Source organism: Stenella coeruleoalba (assembly GCF_951394435.1).
Source record: "Stenella coeruleoalba genome assembly, chromosome: 19".
NCBI classification, from domain to species: Eukaryota; Metazoa; Chordata; class Mammalia; order Artiodactyla; family Delphinidae; genus Stenella; species Stenella coeruleoalba.
Genome location: NC_137165.1, coordinates 29,827,628 through 29,844,226, shown reverse-complemented (window position 1 = coordinate 29,844,226; position 16,599 = coordinate 29,827,628). Strand labels below are relative to the sequence as shown.

At 42.2% G+C, this 16,599-nt stretch overlaps 1 protein-coding gene across 2 annotated transcripts in view; it reads right to left on the bottom strand.

The window, feature by feature from the left end:
• SCPEP1 (serine carboxypeptidase 1) overlaps positions 1-16,599 on the bottom strand; it is a 45,037-nt gene that overhangs the window by 20,848 nt on the left and 7,590 nt on the right. For both annotated transcript variants that reach the window (XM_079904234.1, XM_079904235.1), the window contains exons 4-6: positions 15,216-15,371; positions 14,798-14,872; positions 1,996-2,068 (exon numbers count right to left, since the gene is read on the bottom strand). In XM_079904234.1, the coding sequence (XP_079760360.1) occupies positions 1,996-2,068; positions 14,798-14,872; positions 15,216-15,371 (304 nt within the window). The remainder of the gene's footprint in view (positions 1-1,995; positions 2,069-14,797; positions 14,873-15,215; positions 15,372-16,599) is intronic.

The window sequence follows — 16,599 nt, the reverse complement described above, 5'->3', positions numbered from 1 at the left end:
GTGGCTATTGGGCACTTTGAAATTGTGGGTAGTACAAATGAAAGGTGGAAAATTTTATGTATTTTAATTAATGTAAATAGTCACATGTGGCTACAGCTACCATACTGAACTGTGCAGATCTTCTTGAAGAAATGAAGCATGTCTGCATCTTTCCTAGCACCCAACAAAACAACTACTCCCTAGCAAGCAATTAATAATTGCTTGTGAAAATTAATAGTACTTCTTCAAAAAAGAGAGTACTTCTGGGGTGGAAGAGTGATACGTAAGGTGGATCTGGAAGGAGGGATTAAGAGCTGGGCAGGAAGATTCAAAAGGGGAGGTGGGTCACAACAATGTGAATTCGGGAGATTTTGGACCAGATGAAGAGCACATGCAAAGCCATGAGGCTAACTTACTGGTCTCAGGGAGGAATGCAGGGTAATGGTTAAGTGCATGGATTCCACTGCCTGCTGCCTTCATGTGCATCCTGGCTTTAGCTGTGTGACTTTAGGAAGATTGCTTAACCTCTCTGAGTCTCCATTTCATCACCTCCAAAACTAGGATAATAATACCATCCACCCCATGGAGCTGTTGCAAGCATTAAGTGAAGTTAACACATGAAAAGTGTTTAGTGTTATTAACACAGCTGTGATGAGACCCTCGAAGGAAGTGTGAGGCCAGGACCGTCACTCTGAGTGAGACACCTGTCAGGAAACCTGCTGACTCCCTCACGCCTCAGGTCAAGGCTTCTGCAACATCTTGGCATCCTAGGAAGTACATCCAGGAAGGAAACACAAAGAGCAGCCCTCTTCACAATGCGGACTGAGCTTTCAGTTCTGTCCTTTAACCCCTGCCCTGGAGATGCCAAGAACGAGGGCAAGAAATAACCATTCCAAGCAGCTTCAGAATGTCTTGAATCCATCAGGGACATGGCTCTATAACAAGCCAAATCTCTATCTTTTAAGGGAAAAATATTACCTTTTATAAATTATTATTTTTAAAAACCTGAGGCATCATCACAAACCATAGACATACATTTAGAAGAGCTTCGATTAACACATCCACTCATGTAACAACCACCCAACGAGAGCCTAAAAAGTTCCTTCGTGTCCCTTTCCAGCTTATTCCCCTCCCTATTTCAGAGGCAACTTCTCTTCTGAAATCTAACTCTACCGTTTGGTTTTGCCTGTGAAAAGTCACCTTTTGTTAGGTTAGGGCAGTAGTTCCTAACCGGGGTGATTTTGTCCCCTGGGGACATTTGGCAATATGTCTGGAGATATTGTTGGTTGCCAAGCTGGGGTGGAAATGCTGGCATCTAACGGGCAGAGATGCTGCTAACATCCTTCACTGCACAGGACACACCCCCCACAACAAAGAATCACACGACACTCAAAACATCAACATTGCTGAGATTTAGAAATCCTCACTAGAGTTAACCCTACCACAGTGGCTATTTCAGATGCCTGAAGCCACACCCTGGGTGTATACAATCCAAACAACTTTTATCTATACTCCCAACAAGGATGCTCAGGTTATGAAACTTCGAACTCTGAGTTACAGGACCAGATGGTAGCCCTGCCTCACCATCAAAATGAGCAACAGGTGGGAATTTCACCCCAAATGCTCATGTTAGCATAAGGATGGTAGACAGGACGAGATGACAAACAGACTTGGGTTTGTATCCTGCCCAGGCAACTCATTCTGTGTGTCAGAGGGCAAATTCCATCATCTTTCTACATCTCTAGAATGTCTTCAAACTGTAAAATTTGATTCTTTTGTTGTGAAAATCAAATAAGAGACCTCAGTTCAGCCTGTAGCAGTCCATGGTAGGTGCACTGTAAGTGAGTTCTCACTCCTGAATTTCTTGGAATACTCCTGGAGCAAACATTTTCTGTGTTGACTTTTTCAAGGACCCAGAGAATTCCATTGCCTTGTTCTTTGATCTAGATACCACAGCCCAAAGTCCCGAAGGGTAGGGAAAGGGACTTTTAAAATGTCTGAAAATTCCCTACTTACCGATGGGAGAGATCCAGGAATCACCTAAAGCAACCCCGGCAAAGTTGCACTGGATGGTCCCTTGCTGAATGGCCTGAAAGAGAAGCCAAGAAATATCCTTGTCAAGAAGACCCAGGGGCCTCCATCCCTTCCTCAACAGGAGGGAGCCAGGCCTTTAGACACTGCCTTTCCTGAGCAGAGACAGCTCCTGCCCACCCAGGATACCCTGGCTATCCAAAGACAACAGATGCCCACTAGAGGGCAAGGGTAACTCTTTCCTGCTGCCATTTGCAAAATGAGTAGGAACTGTTTGAGTTGTCTCAAGGGTGTTGGCAGGATGTGCGGGGGACCTGGTGTAGCTCCTATCTCTTCCTTAGAAGGGACGCTGGCACTCTTTCCCCTGGAGGTCTCTGATTTCTCACAAGGTGCTCTGGGGGCTCTCTGGGTACAATCGCCACTGTCTCCAGTGGTCACTGGAAAGCTGGGAGGCCTCCGCAGAAGGTCCTTGAGGGTGGGATGGATGCCTTAGGACTGGGAACTCATGCCCCCTGCTGCTTTTATCCATTTAAAAGGAGTTCATCTGCCCAGTAGCAGAACATTGGAAACAACTGAAATATTTATCAATACGGTGGGCTAAATTAATTACGGTTATTTCCATGGTGCATGATACAGCTTACAAAAGGGAATGAGGGGCTTCCCTGGTGGCGCAGTGGTTGAGAGTCTGCCTGCCAATGCAGGGGACACGGGTTCGTGCCCCGGTCCGGGAAGATCCCACATGCCACGGAGCGGCTGGGCCCGTGAGCCATGGCCGCTGAGCCTACGCGTCCAGAGCCTGTGCTCCGCCAACGGGAGAGGCCACAACAGTGAGAGGCCCGCGTGCCGCAAAAAACAAACGAACAAACAAAAGGAATGAGAAGGCTTTTTATGGCCGAATATAAAAAGATCTCCAGGGTATATCGTTAAAGTAAAAAAGAGACATGTAGAAGAGTGTGCAGTATATACAATCATTTGTATAAAAATGGGGGAAAGGAATATACATGAACTAGCTTAGATAGGCATGAAGTACTCTGAAAAGGTACAGAAAAAACTAATAGAGGTTGCCTTGGGCAGGGGACAGAGGCAAGACGGACTTTTTTTTTTTTTTTTTTTTTTGCGGTACGCGGGCCTCTCACTGTTGTGGCCTCTCCCGTTGCGGAGCACAGGCTCTGCGGCCATGGCTCACGGGCCCAGCCACTCCGCGGCATGTGGGGTCCTCCCGGACCGGGGCACGAACCCGTGTCCCCTGCATCGGCAGGCGGACTCTCAACCACTGCGCCACCAGGGAAGCCCGAGACGGAGAATTTTTATATCACACCTTTTACATATTTTGAATTTTGAATTACGTGAATGCACAAGCTATTCAGAGATCTAAAATAAGAAAACAATGAATAGCCTGACTTTGAACACTGGTAATAAAAGAGAAAAAATTATGCCATTATTTGGCTTTTCCAAAAGGAACTTATTTCAAGTTACTTAAATAGTACCAGCTGATGAGGAAAAGTTCCACTTTATAGGAGAATACCAGCTAACAAATGTGAACAAAATGAAGGGAGGAGAAAACCATCATTTGGAAACTCCTAATGAAATTACTGACTTGCGTAAGAATTAAAAATTGATGTTAAAACCGTTATTCAGCGAAAGATGGATGAAGAACTGGACATCCATGTCAGGTGAAAATAACACCACTCAGATCACTTTCTGTCCAGGCGGAGGGTATAGGAGTTCACTGGAGGGATCAGACTATATCTGGTTATTATGTGCCCTCTGATTCAAAGCAAAATGAAGTGCACAGCATCCCCTATGTCAGAGGCTGGCAATTTTTTCTATAAGGGGCAGATATTAAATATTCTAGGCTTTGTAGAACAAAAGTCTACTACGTTGCAGTTACTCAACTCTGCCACTGTACTGCGAAAGCAGCCACAAGCAATATGTAAACAAGTGAGAGTCCTAATAAAACTTTATTTGTCGAGGAGCTTCAAGATGGCGTAAGAGTAAGACGTGGAAATCACCTTCCTCCCCACAAATACATCAGAAATACATCTACATGTGGAACAACTCCTACAGAACACCCACTGAACTCTGGCAGAAGACCTCAGACCTCCCAAAAGGCAAGAAACTCCCCACGTACCTGGGTAGGGCAAAAGAAAAAAGAGACAAAACAACAAGTACGTGACCTGCACCAGTGGGAGGGAGCTGTGAAGGAGGAAAGGTTTCCAGACACTAGAAGCCCCTTCGCGGGCGGAGACTGCGGGTGGCGGAGGGGGAAAGCTTCGGAGCCACGGAGGAGAGCGCAGCAACAGGGGTGCGGAGGGCAAAGCGGAGAGATTCCCGCACAGAGGATCGGTGCCGACCAGCATTCATCAGCCCGAGAGGCTTGTCTGCTCACCCGCTGGAACAGGCGGGGGCTGGAAGCTGAGGCTCGGGCTTCGTAGGTCAGATCCCAGGGAGAGGACTGGGGTTGGCGGCGTGAACACAGCCTGAAGGGGGCTAGTGCACCACGGCTAGCTGGGAGGGAGTTCGGGAAAAGTCTGGAGCTGCCGAAGAGACAAAGAGACTTTTTCTTGCCTCCGTTTCCTGGTGCGCGAGGAGAGGGGATTAAGAGCGCTGCTTAAAGGAGCTCCAGAGACGGTCGTGAGCCGCGGCTAAAAGCGCAGACCCCAGAGACAGGCATGCGACGCTAAGGCTGCTGCTGCCGCCACCAAGCAGCCTGTGTGCAGCACAGGTCACTCTCCACACCTCCCCTCCTGGGAGCCTGTGCAGCCCGCTGCTGCCAAGGTCCCGTGATCCAGGGACAACCTCCCCGGGAGAACGGGCGGCGCGCCTCAGGCTGGTGCAACGTCATGCCGGTCTCTGCCGCCGCAGGTTTGCCCCACATCCGTACCCCTCCCTCCTCCCGGCCTGAGTGAGCCAGAGCCCCCCCAATCACCTGCTCCTTTAACCTCATCCTGTCTGAGCGGGAACACATGCCCTCAGGCGACCTACACAAAGAGGCGGGGCCCAATCCAAAGCTGAGCCCCGGGAACTGTGCAAACAGAGAAGAGAAAGGGAAATCTCTCCCAGCAGCCTCAGGAGCAGCGGATTAAAGCTCCACAATCAGCTTGATGTACCCTGCATCTGTGGAATACATGAATAGACAACGAATCATCCCAAATTGAGGAGGTAGGCTTTGGGAACAACGATATATATATATATTTTTTTTTCCCTTTTTCTCTTTTTCTGAGTATGTGTATGCTTCTGTGTGTGATTTTGTCTGTATAGCTTGGCTCTTACAATTTGTCCTAGGGTTCTGTCTGTCCTTTTTTTTTTCATAGTACAGTTTTTAGCACTTGTTAGCATTGTTGGATTTGGTTTTTGGTTTGGTTGCTCTCTTCTTTCTTTCTCTCTTTTTTTTATTAATTAAAAAATTTTTTAATAATTATTTTTATTTTTAATTTTAAAGACTTTATTTTATTTTACTTTATTTTATTTTATCTTCTTCTTTCTTTCTTTCTTTTCTCCCTTTTATTCTGAGCCGTGTGGATGACGGGCTCTTTGTGCTCCAGCCAGGCGTCAGGGCTGTGCCTCCCAGGTGGGAGAGCCAAGTTCAGGACACTGATTCACAAGAGACCTCCCAGCACCACGTAATATCAAATGGCGGAAATCTCCCAGAGATCTCCATCTCAACACCAAGACCCAACTCCACTCAACAACCACCAAACTACAGTGCTGGACACCCTATGCCAAACAACTAGCAAGACAGGAACACAACCCCATACATTATCAGAGAGGCTGCCTAAAATCATAATAAGGCCACAGACACCACAAAATACAACACCAGACGTGGACCTGCACAACAGAAAAACAAGATCCAGCCTCATCCACCAGAACACAGGCACTAGGTTCCCTCCACCAGGAAGCCTACACAACCCACTAAAGCAACCTTAACCACTGGGGACAGACACCAAAAACAACGGGAACTATGAACCTGCAGCCTGCGAAAAGGAGACCCCAAACACAATAAGATAAGCAAAATGAGAAGACAGAAAAACACACAGCAGATGAAGGAGCAAGGTAAAAACCCACCAGACCTAACAAATGAAGAGGAAATAGGCAGTCTACCTGATAAAGAATTCAGAATAATGATAGTAAAGATGATACAAAATCTTGGAAATAGAACAGAGAAAATGCAAGAAACAATTATCAAGGACCTAGAAGAACTAAAGAGGAAACAAACAATGATGAACAACACAATAAGTGAAATTAAAAATTCTCTAGAAGGGGTCAGTAGCAAAATAACTGAGGCAGAAGAACGGATAAGTGACCTGGAAGATAAAATAGTGGAAATAACTACCGCAGAGCAGAATAAAGAAAAAAGAATGAAAGAACTGAGGACAGCCTCAGAGACCTCTGGGATAACATTAAACGCACCAACATTCGAATTATAGGGGCCCCAGAAGAAGAAGAGAAATAGAAAGGGACTGAGAAAATATTTGAAGAGATTATAGTTGAAAACTTCCCTAATTTGGGAAAGGAAATAGTTAATCAAGTCCAGGAAGCACAGAGAGTCCCATACAGGATAAATACAAGGAGGAACATGCCAAGACACATACTAATCAAACTATCAAAAATTAAATACAGGGTTTCCCTGGTGGTGCAGTGGTTGGGAGTCCACCTGCCGATGCAGGGGACACGGGTTCATGCCCCAGTCTGCGAAGATCCCACATGCCGCGGAGCGGCTGGGCCCATGAGCCATGGCCACTGAGCCTGTGCGTCCGGAGCCTGTGCTCCGCAACGGGAGAGACCACAGCAGTGAGAGGCCCGCGTACCGCAAAAAGAAAAGAAAAGAAAAAAAAATTAAATACAAAGAAAAAATATTAAAAGCAGCAAGCGAAAAACAACAAATAACACACAAGGGAATCCCCATAAGGTTAACAGCTGATCTTTCACCAGAAACCCTACAAGCCAGAAGTGGGTGGCAGGACATATTAAACTGATGAAGGAGAAAAATCTACAACCAAGATTACTCGAACCAGCAAGGATCACATTCAGATTTGACAGAGAAATTAAAACCTTTACAGATAAGCAAAAGCTAAGAGAATTCAGCACCACCAAACCAACTTTACAACAAATGCTAAAGGAACTTCTCTAGGCAGGAAACACAAGAGAAGGAAAAGACCTACAATAACAAACCCAAAACAATTAGGAAAATGGTCATAGGAACATACATATAGATAATTACCTTAAATGTAAATGGATTAAATGCTCCAACCAAAAGACATAGACTGCCTGAATGGATACAAAAACAAGACCCATATATATGCTGTCTACAAGAGACCCACTTCAGACCTAGAGACACATACAGACTGAAAATGAGGGCATGGAAAAAGATATTCCATGCAAATGGAAATCAAAAGAAAGCTGGAGTAGCAATTCACTTATCAGACGAAATAGACTTTAAAAAAAGACTATTACAAGAGAAAAAGAAGGACATTACATAATGATCAAGGGATCAATCCAAGAAGAAGATATAACAATTGTAAATATTTATGCACCCAACATAGGAGCACCTCAATACATAAGGCAAATACTAACAGCCATAAAAGGGGAAATCGACAGTAACACAATCACAGTAGGGGACTTCAACACCCCATTTTCACCAATGGACAGATCATCCAAAATGAAAATAAATAAGGAAACACACGCTTTAAATGATACATTAAACAAGATGGACTTAATTGATATTTATAGGACATTCCATCAAAAACAACAGAATACACATTTTTCTCAAGTGCTCATGGAACACTCTCCAGGATAGATCATATCTTGGGTCACAAATCAAGCCTTGGTATTTAAGAAAACTTAAATCGTATTATGTATCTTTCCGACCACAATGCTATGAGACTAGATATCAATTACAGGAAAAAATCTGTAAAAAATACAAACACATGGAAGCTAAATGTGATACAAACTTAAAAAACTTAATACAGAACTTAATAAACTTAATACAAACTTAATAAACTTAATACAAAAATACAAACACATGGAAGCTATACTTAATAACCAAAAGATCACTGAAGAAATGAAAGAGCAAATCAAAAAATACCTAGAAACAAATGACAATGAAAACAAGATGACCCAAAACCTATGGGATGCAGCAAAAGCAGTTCTAAGAGGGAAGTTTATAGAAATACAATCCTACCTTAAGAAACAAGAAACATCTCAAATAAACAACCTAACCTTACACCTAAAGCAATTAGAGAAAGAAGAACAAAAGAACCCCAAAGTTAGCAGAAGGCAAGAAATCATAAAGATCAGATCAGGAATAAATGAAAAAGAAATGAAGGAAACGATAGCAAAGACCAATAAAACTAAAACCTGGTTCTTCGAGAAGATAAACAAAATTGATAAACCATTAGACAGACTCATCAAGAAAAAAAGAGAGAAGACTCAAATCAATAGAATTAGAAATGAAAAAGGAGAAGTAAAAACTACACTGCAGAAATACAAAGGATCATGAGAGATTACTACAAGCAAATCTGTGCCAATAAAATGGACAACCTGGAAGAAATGGACAAATTCTCAGAAATGCACAGCTTCCGAGACTGAACCAGGAAGAAACAGAAAATATGAACAGACCAATCACAAGCACTGAAATTGAAACTGTGATTAAAAATCTTCCAACAAACAAAAGCCCAGGACCAGATGGCTTCACAGGCAAATTCTATCAAACATTTAGAGAAGAGCTAACACCTATCCTTCTCAAACTCTTCCAAAATATAGCAGAGGGATGAACACTCCCAAACTCATTCTACAAGGCCACCATCACCCTGATACCAAAGCCAGACAAAGATGTCACAAAGAAAGAAAACTACAGGCCAATATCACCAATGAACATAGATGCAAACATCCTCAACAAAATACTAGCAAACAGAATCCAACAGCACATTAAAAGGATCATACACCATGATCAAATGGGGTTTATTCCAGGAATGCAAAGATTTTTTAATATATGCAAATCAATCAACGTGATACACCAAATTAACAAACTGAAGGAGAAAAACCATATGATCCTCTCAATAGCTGCAGAGAAAGCTTTTGACAAAATTCAACACCCATTTATCATAAAAACCCTCCAGAAAGTAGGCATAGAGTGAAATTTCCTCAACATAATAAAGGCCATCTATGACAAATCCACAGCCAACATCATCCTCAATGGTAATAAACTGAAACCATTTCCACTAAGATCAGGAACAAGACAAGGTTGCCCACTCTCACCACTCTTATTCAACATAGTTTTGGAAGTTTTAGCCACAGCAATCAGAGAAGAAAAAGAAATAAAAGGTATCCAAATCGGAAAAGAAGTAAAGCTGTCACTGTTTGCAGATGACGTGATACATAGAGACGTGTACACAGAGAATCCTAAAGATGCTACCAGAAAACTACTAGAGGTAATCAATGAATCTGGTAAAGTAGCAGGATACAAAATTAATGCACAGAAATCTCTTGCATTCCTATACACTAATGATGAAAAATCTGAAAGTGAAATTAAGAAAGGACTCCCATTTACCATTGCAACAAAAAGAATATAATATCTAGGAGTAAACCTACCTAAGAAGACAAAAGACCTGTATGCAGAAAATTATAAGACACTGATGAAAGAAATAAAAGATGATACAGGGCTTCCCTGGTGGCGCAGTGGTTGAGAGTCCACCTGCCAATGCAGGGGACACGGGTTCGTGCCCCGGTATGGGAAGATCCCACATGCCGCGGAGCGGCTGGGCCCGTGAGCCATGGCCGCTGAGCCTGCGCGTCCGGAGCCTGTGCTCCGCAACGGGAGAGGCCACAGCTGTGAGAGGCCCGCGTACCGCAAAAAAAAAAAAAAAAAAAAAAAAAAAGATGATACAAATAGATGGAGAGATATACCATGTTCTTGGATTGGAAGCATCAACAATGTGAAAATGACTCTACTACCCAAAGCAATCTACAGATTCATTGCAATCCCTATCAAACTAACAATGGCATTTTTCACAGAACTAGATCCAAAAATTTCACAATTTGTATGGAAACACAAAAGACCCCGAATAGCCAAAGCAATCTTGAGAAAGAAAAACGGAGCCGGAGGAATCAGGCTATACTACAAAGCTACAGTAATCAAGACAGTATGGTACTGGCATAAAAACAGAAATATAGATCAATGGAACAGGACAGAAAGCCCAGAGATAAACCCACACACATATGGTCACCTTATCTTTGATAAAGGAGGCAAGAATATACAGTGGAGAAAAGACAGCCTCTTCAATAAGTGGTGCTGGGAAAACTAGACAGCTACATGTAAAAGAATGAAATTAGAACACTCCCTAACAACATACACAAAAATAAACTCAAAATGGATTAAAGACCTAAATGTAAGGCCAGACACTATCAAAGTCTTAGAGGAAAACATAGGCAGAACACTACATGACAGAAGTCACAGCAAGATCCTTTTTGACCCACCTCCTAGAGAAATGGAATTATAACCAAAAATAAACAAAGGGGACCTAATGAAACTTAAAAGCTTTTGCACAGCAAAGGAAACCATAAACAAGACCAAAAGACAACCCTCAGAATGGGAGAAGATATTTGCAAATGAAGCAACTGACAAAGGATTAATCTCCAAAATTTACAAGAGGGTCATTCAGCTCAATATCAGAAAAACAAACAACCCAATCCAAAAATGGGCAGAAGACCTAAACAGACATTTCTCCAAAGAAGATATACAGATTGCCAAGAAACACATGAAAGAATGCTCAACATCATTAATCATTAGAGAAATGCAAATCAAAACTACAATGAGATATCATCTCACACCGGTCAGAATGGCCATCATAAAAAAATGTACAAACAATAAATACTGGAGAGGGTGTGGAGAAAAGGGAACCCTCTTGCACTGTTGGTGGGAATTTAATTTGATACAGTCACTATGGAGAACAGTATGGAGGTTCCTTACAAAACTAAAAATAGAACTACCATACGACCCAGCAATTCCACTGCTGGGCATATACCCTGAGAAAACCATAATTCAAAAAGAGTCATGTACCAAAATGTTCATTGCAGCTCTATTTACAATAGCCAGGACGTGGAAGCAACCTAAGTGTCCATCAACAGATGAATGGATAAAGAAGTTGTGACACATATATACAATGGAATATTACTAAGCCATAAAAAGAAACAAAATTGAGTTATTTGTAGTGAGGTGGATGGACCTAGAGTCTGTCATACAGATTGAAGTAAGTCAGAAAGAGAAAAACAAATACCATATTCTAACACACATATATGGAACATTAAAAAAAAAAAGTTCTGAAGAACCTACAGGCAAGACGGGAATAAAGACACAGACCTAGTAGAGCATGGACCTGAGGATATGGTGATGGAGAAGGGTAAGCTGGGACAAAGTGAGAGAGTGGCATGGACATATATACACTACCAAACGTAAAATAGATAGCGAGTGGGAAGCAGCCACAAAGCACAGGGAGATCAGCTTGGTGCTTTGTGACAACCTAGAGGGGTGGGATAGGGAGGGTGGGAGGGAGGGAGATGCAAGAGGGAAGAGATATGGTGACATATGTATATGTATAACTGATTTACTTTGTTATAAAGCAGAAACTAACACACCATTGTAAAGCAGTTATACTCCACTAAAGATGTTAAAAAAAATAAAATAAAATAAAAATTACAAAACAACCCAGCTTTATTTTTGGACCTTGAAATTTGATTTTCACACAATTTTCATGTGTCATGAAATATTATTCTTCTTTTAATCCACCCCACCCCACCACTGTCACTCGATAATGTAAAAACCATTCTTAGCTCATGAGTCGTATAAAAGCAGATGGTGGACTGAATTTGACCTATAGGCCATCGTTTTCTGAAATCTGACCTATTATAATATATTCTCTTCAAAACTTTTACCTTGAATGCATCAGGCCTTTAACTATGACCTCCAGTTTTGTAGGAAACACCATGAAGAGAGGAATAAACTAAATTACACCATGAATTGCTACCACACAATTCCAGAAAATGGGATATTCTGTTAGTCTGGTTTCTTTATCAAATGGGGGTCATAAAAAAAGAACTGTGTTAGATGAAAACGGACTTTAGGGACATCCCAGCCACATGTAATTCACGGATCTGGACTGAGTCCTGGCTTAAACAAACTGACCAAAAAGGACATGTTGGGATTATTAAAGCCTGAATATTTGAGATGAAAGTTTACTGAAGTAGGAAAGGGAGGACTAGTGACGGAAGGAAGCAGGCTACAGACATTATGTATACTACTATCTCCTATTGGTTAAAAAATTTACTTATTTCTAAAAGCGCAGAAAAAGATTTAAAGGCTATACACTGAGGTGTTAACAATGGTGATCTCTTTTTAATTTTTTTAATTTGTGCTTGCTGTATTTTCTAATTTTCTGTTATGCACCTATACTGCTTCTTATAAAAGGTTCATTTTTAAAGAGAATTAATAAATCTTAAAAAAAAAGCTCATACTGTATAACACGAGGAATATAGCCAATATTTTACTATAGAGTATAATCTTTATAAATTGTGAATCACTATATTGTATATGTGTAACTTATATAATATTGTACATCAACTATACTTCAATTAAAAAAAGCTCATACAAGCTCACTGTAAAAAGTTTAATCACAGAAGGAGACAGGAGAAAATGTGAAAAAACTTCTACCTCTGCCCCACCTGCACCCTCACGCTCACTAACCAGTTAACATGGTATATATCCTTCTAACTCCTTTCTTTGTTTTCACAAGCATATATATATACATACATGTATACATATGCACAGATCTACCCATTCTTTCTGATGGCTTCAAAGTGTCCATCACGGAAGGATCCACGTATTTCATTTAAGTAATCCTCTACACACAGCCACTGATCTCGTTTTCCGTTTATGGACATTATAAGCAACGATGAACTTAACATCCTCTGACACACACACATGTATAAGTATTCCCACAGGACAGATTCCTGGAAGTGAAATTATTGGGTCAAAGGGCACATACATTTTAAAAGTTTATAGATACTGCCAAAGTGCCCTTTTACAATGATTTACCAGTTTTCATTCCCATCAAACGTGCACAAGAGCACTTGTTTCCCTGACTGCTTACCAAAACTGGGGGTTACCAAATTTTTACTTTATTTTATTTTATTTATTTATTTTTTTGGCCATGCCATGTGGCATGCAGGATCTTAGTTCCCCGACCAGGAATCGAACCCGTGCCCCCTGCAGTGGAAGCGTGGAGTGCTAATCACTGGACCCCCAGAGACCTCCCACCAATTTTTAAAAATATTTGCAAATCTCACAGATTTGACTTACTACTAAAAGTTGAACATTGTTCACATGTCCATAGGCAGTTTGCATTTCTTCTATAAATTGTTTGCCCATATTTTCTGGCCAATATCCTATTAGAATATTATCTTTTTTTTTTTTTTTTTTTTTTTTTTTTGTGGTACGCGGGCCTCTCACTGTTGTGGCGTCTCCCGTTGCGGAGCACAGGCTCCGGACGTGCAGACTCAGCGGCCATGGCTCACGGGCCTAGCCGCTCCGCGGCATGTGGGATCTTCCCGGACTGAGGCACGAACCCGCGTCCCCTGTATGGGCAGGTGGACTCTCAACCACTGCGCCACCAGGGAAGCCCCCTAGAATATTATCTTCTTTAATGAACTTATTGATGTGAATACTACTTCTACTATATATTTATTTGTGTGTATATATCTTTTAAAATTGTTTATGAAACTCTAATTAGTTTTAAATTTTTATGTGGTCTAAATACGTCAAACTTATTCTTTTTGCTTTTGGGTGTTTCATCTTATGAAGGAAAAGCAAGTTTTTCGTACCCAAGATTATAAAACTTTTCTCCTATATTTTCAGGTTCTCTTACAGTTTTGATTTTTATGTTTAGATTTTTAATCTATCAAGAACTGATGTTTCGGGGCTTCCCTGTTGGCGCAGTGGTTAAGAATCTGCCTGCCAATGCAGGGGACACGGGTTCAAGCCCTGGTCTGGGAAGATCCCACATGCCGCGGAGCAACTAAGCCCGTGCACCACAACTACTGAGCCTGTGCTCTAGAGCCCGTGAGCCACAACTACTGAAGCCCTCACGCCTAGAGCCTGTGCTCTGCAACAAGAGAAGCCACCGCAATGAGAAGCCTGCGCAATGCAACAAAGAGTAGCCCCCGCTCGCCACAACTAGAGAAAGCCCGTGGACAGCAACAAAGACCCAACGCAGCCAAAAACAAATAAATAAAATAAATAATTTAAAAAATAAAAAGAACTGATGTTTCATGTAAGGCAAGAATCTAACTTTACTATTTTCCAAAGTGATAGCCACTTGTCTCCATATCATTTATTGAACATTCTGTTTTCCTCAATGATTTGAAATACCACCTTATCATTTATATGTTCATATGTAAGCATGATACATATGTATGTGTTATAAACATACACAGATACATATATACATATACATAAGTATATATAAAATATGTTTCTAGATTCTTTAGCCTGATGCACGTATCTGCATTTCTGTTGCTATGCCAGCCGCAAATTGCTTTACTCGCTTAGCTGTATAGCCTGTTCGATATCTGGTGGGGCAAACTTCATTGTTCTTTTTGAAACTTTTCATGGTTATTATTACAGACTTACTCTGTATGTACAAGGTCCTATTCAAAGAATATTCAATTATCAGGTGACTATAACAAGATAATCAGTTTCTGTCCAACATCAAAACAAAGTCATCTTCCTTGTTACCTTATAAAGTTCTAGAGCAATGCCAGCAGCCATTTTTCCTCCATAGGACTCTGAGAAAATGTAGAATGGAATCGTCTAGGAAGAAAAGGAATTTACAAAGAATTAAATATCCTGAATGTCTTTTAATTCACACAAATCAATTTCAAATTTCTATTGCATGTAATGGCCAGACAAAACAAATCTGCTTTTGCTGATCTTTCCTCCCATATCTGATTATTATGTTTAATTAGAATACTGGCTGCAGGGTCATTTTTTTCAAGCTAAAACCACCTTTAGTGATGACTGAAACAGAAGCCCACAATCTGATCCTGGGTGCAAAAAAGTTTTCTCTGGAATCAGTTAGGCATGTAACTCTTGGGGAAGTTTGCATCTGATGGATGCAGTGCTGCAACTGCTAGCCCCCTCTGAGCTTGCTTACCTGGAATTCTTTGTGGCATTCAAAGAAAGTCTTCAGGAGAACCATCATGTCTGATGCCACCATGGCCAGGTCTTTGGTGTACGCATCACTCTTGTTCACATAACTGAACCCAGTGCCCACTGGGTTATCCACAAACAGGAGACTGGCCGACTGGAGCTACAAGCCACAGAGGAAAGTCAAATGTTGCAATCAGGGGCTTCCCTGGTGACGCAGTGGTTGAGAGTCCACCTGCCAATGCAGGGGACACGGGTTCGTGTCCCAGTCCGGGAAGATCCCACATGCCGCGGAGCTGCTGGGCCCGTGAGCCATGGCCACTGAGCCTGCGCGTCCAGAGCCTGTGCTCTGCAACGGGAGAGGCCACAACAGTGAGAGGCCCGCGTACCGCAAAAAAAAAAAAAAAAAATTGGAACAGGAACACAGACTAGTATAGCAAAGAAAGGCAAAGAAAAGGAGAGGCAAGAAGGAAAAATTAACATATACACAGGGATCGAAGCATCTAGGCTGTTACTTTCAGACACTACAAATGTCCTGAATGTAATTCATTCGTGCAGGTAGAACCATGCAGTGTCAGTCTGAGCAACAGCTCGAAGCAGTGAGAGGCTGGAATACCACACGTCTGTTTTCTTCAAGATGAATCCAGTTTCCACATTGGCCTGGCTTTGCTGAACACTACAAGAACAGAATTTATTCTAACACCTTTCCCAAAGAGGTTTAGAGTTATAGAATTTTACATCCTGAAGGATCCCTAGTGATGACACACTACAGCCATGTCCTTTACTGATCAGGACATTAAAGCCCAGAAAGGCCCAGGACTTGTCCAAGGTCACAAAGTTGGATAGGTAATGGCAGCGTCAGGACCAAGGCCAGCATCTCCTCACTTCTTGTTCAGGCTCTCTGCCCCAGTCACATTACCCTATTAGTCGTGGGAGGCTTGGGGACAAGCCAGTGGGGTACTCTGCTACTGGAAGTGAGTATGTGAATGTTCTAGGCTGAGGGAACAGCATGTGCAAAGACCCTGAGGCAAGAGTAAGTAAAATGTGCTTAAAGAAGACCAGTATGGAGACAGACAAGAAAATCAAAGGGCTCAGAGGGGATCTTCAGGTGGAGGTGCTCCTGCAGAGTCTTAGAGGTGAGTCTGGTGAGCTAGGTGTGACCGGGTGACCAAAGGAATGAAGTGCAAGCCCAGGAATGGCCCGCGCAGAGGCCTCAAGGAGAGTGCGCATGCAGAGAAGCTGGGAGGTATGGCTAGCAGAAGCCAGTTTACGCCCAGGAATCTGGATCCGATCTTTGGGGAACTGAAAGACAGTAAACTAAGGAGTGACTGGCATTGGAGGGTTTCACCCAAGCACCATGTGGGAAGTGGATTGGGGGTGGGGGGGCATGT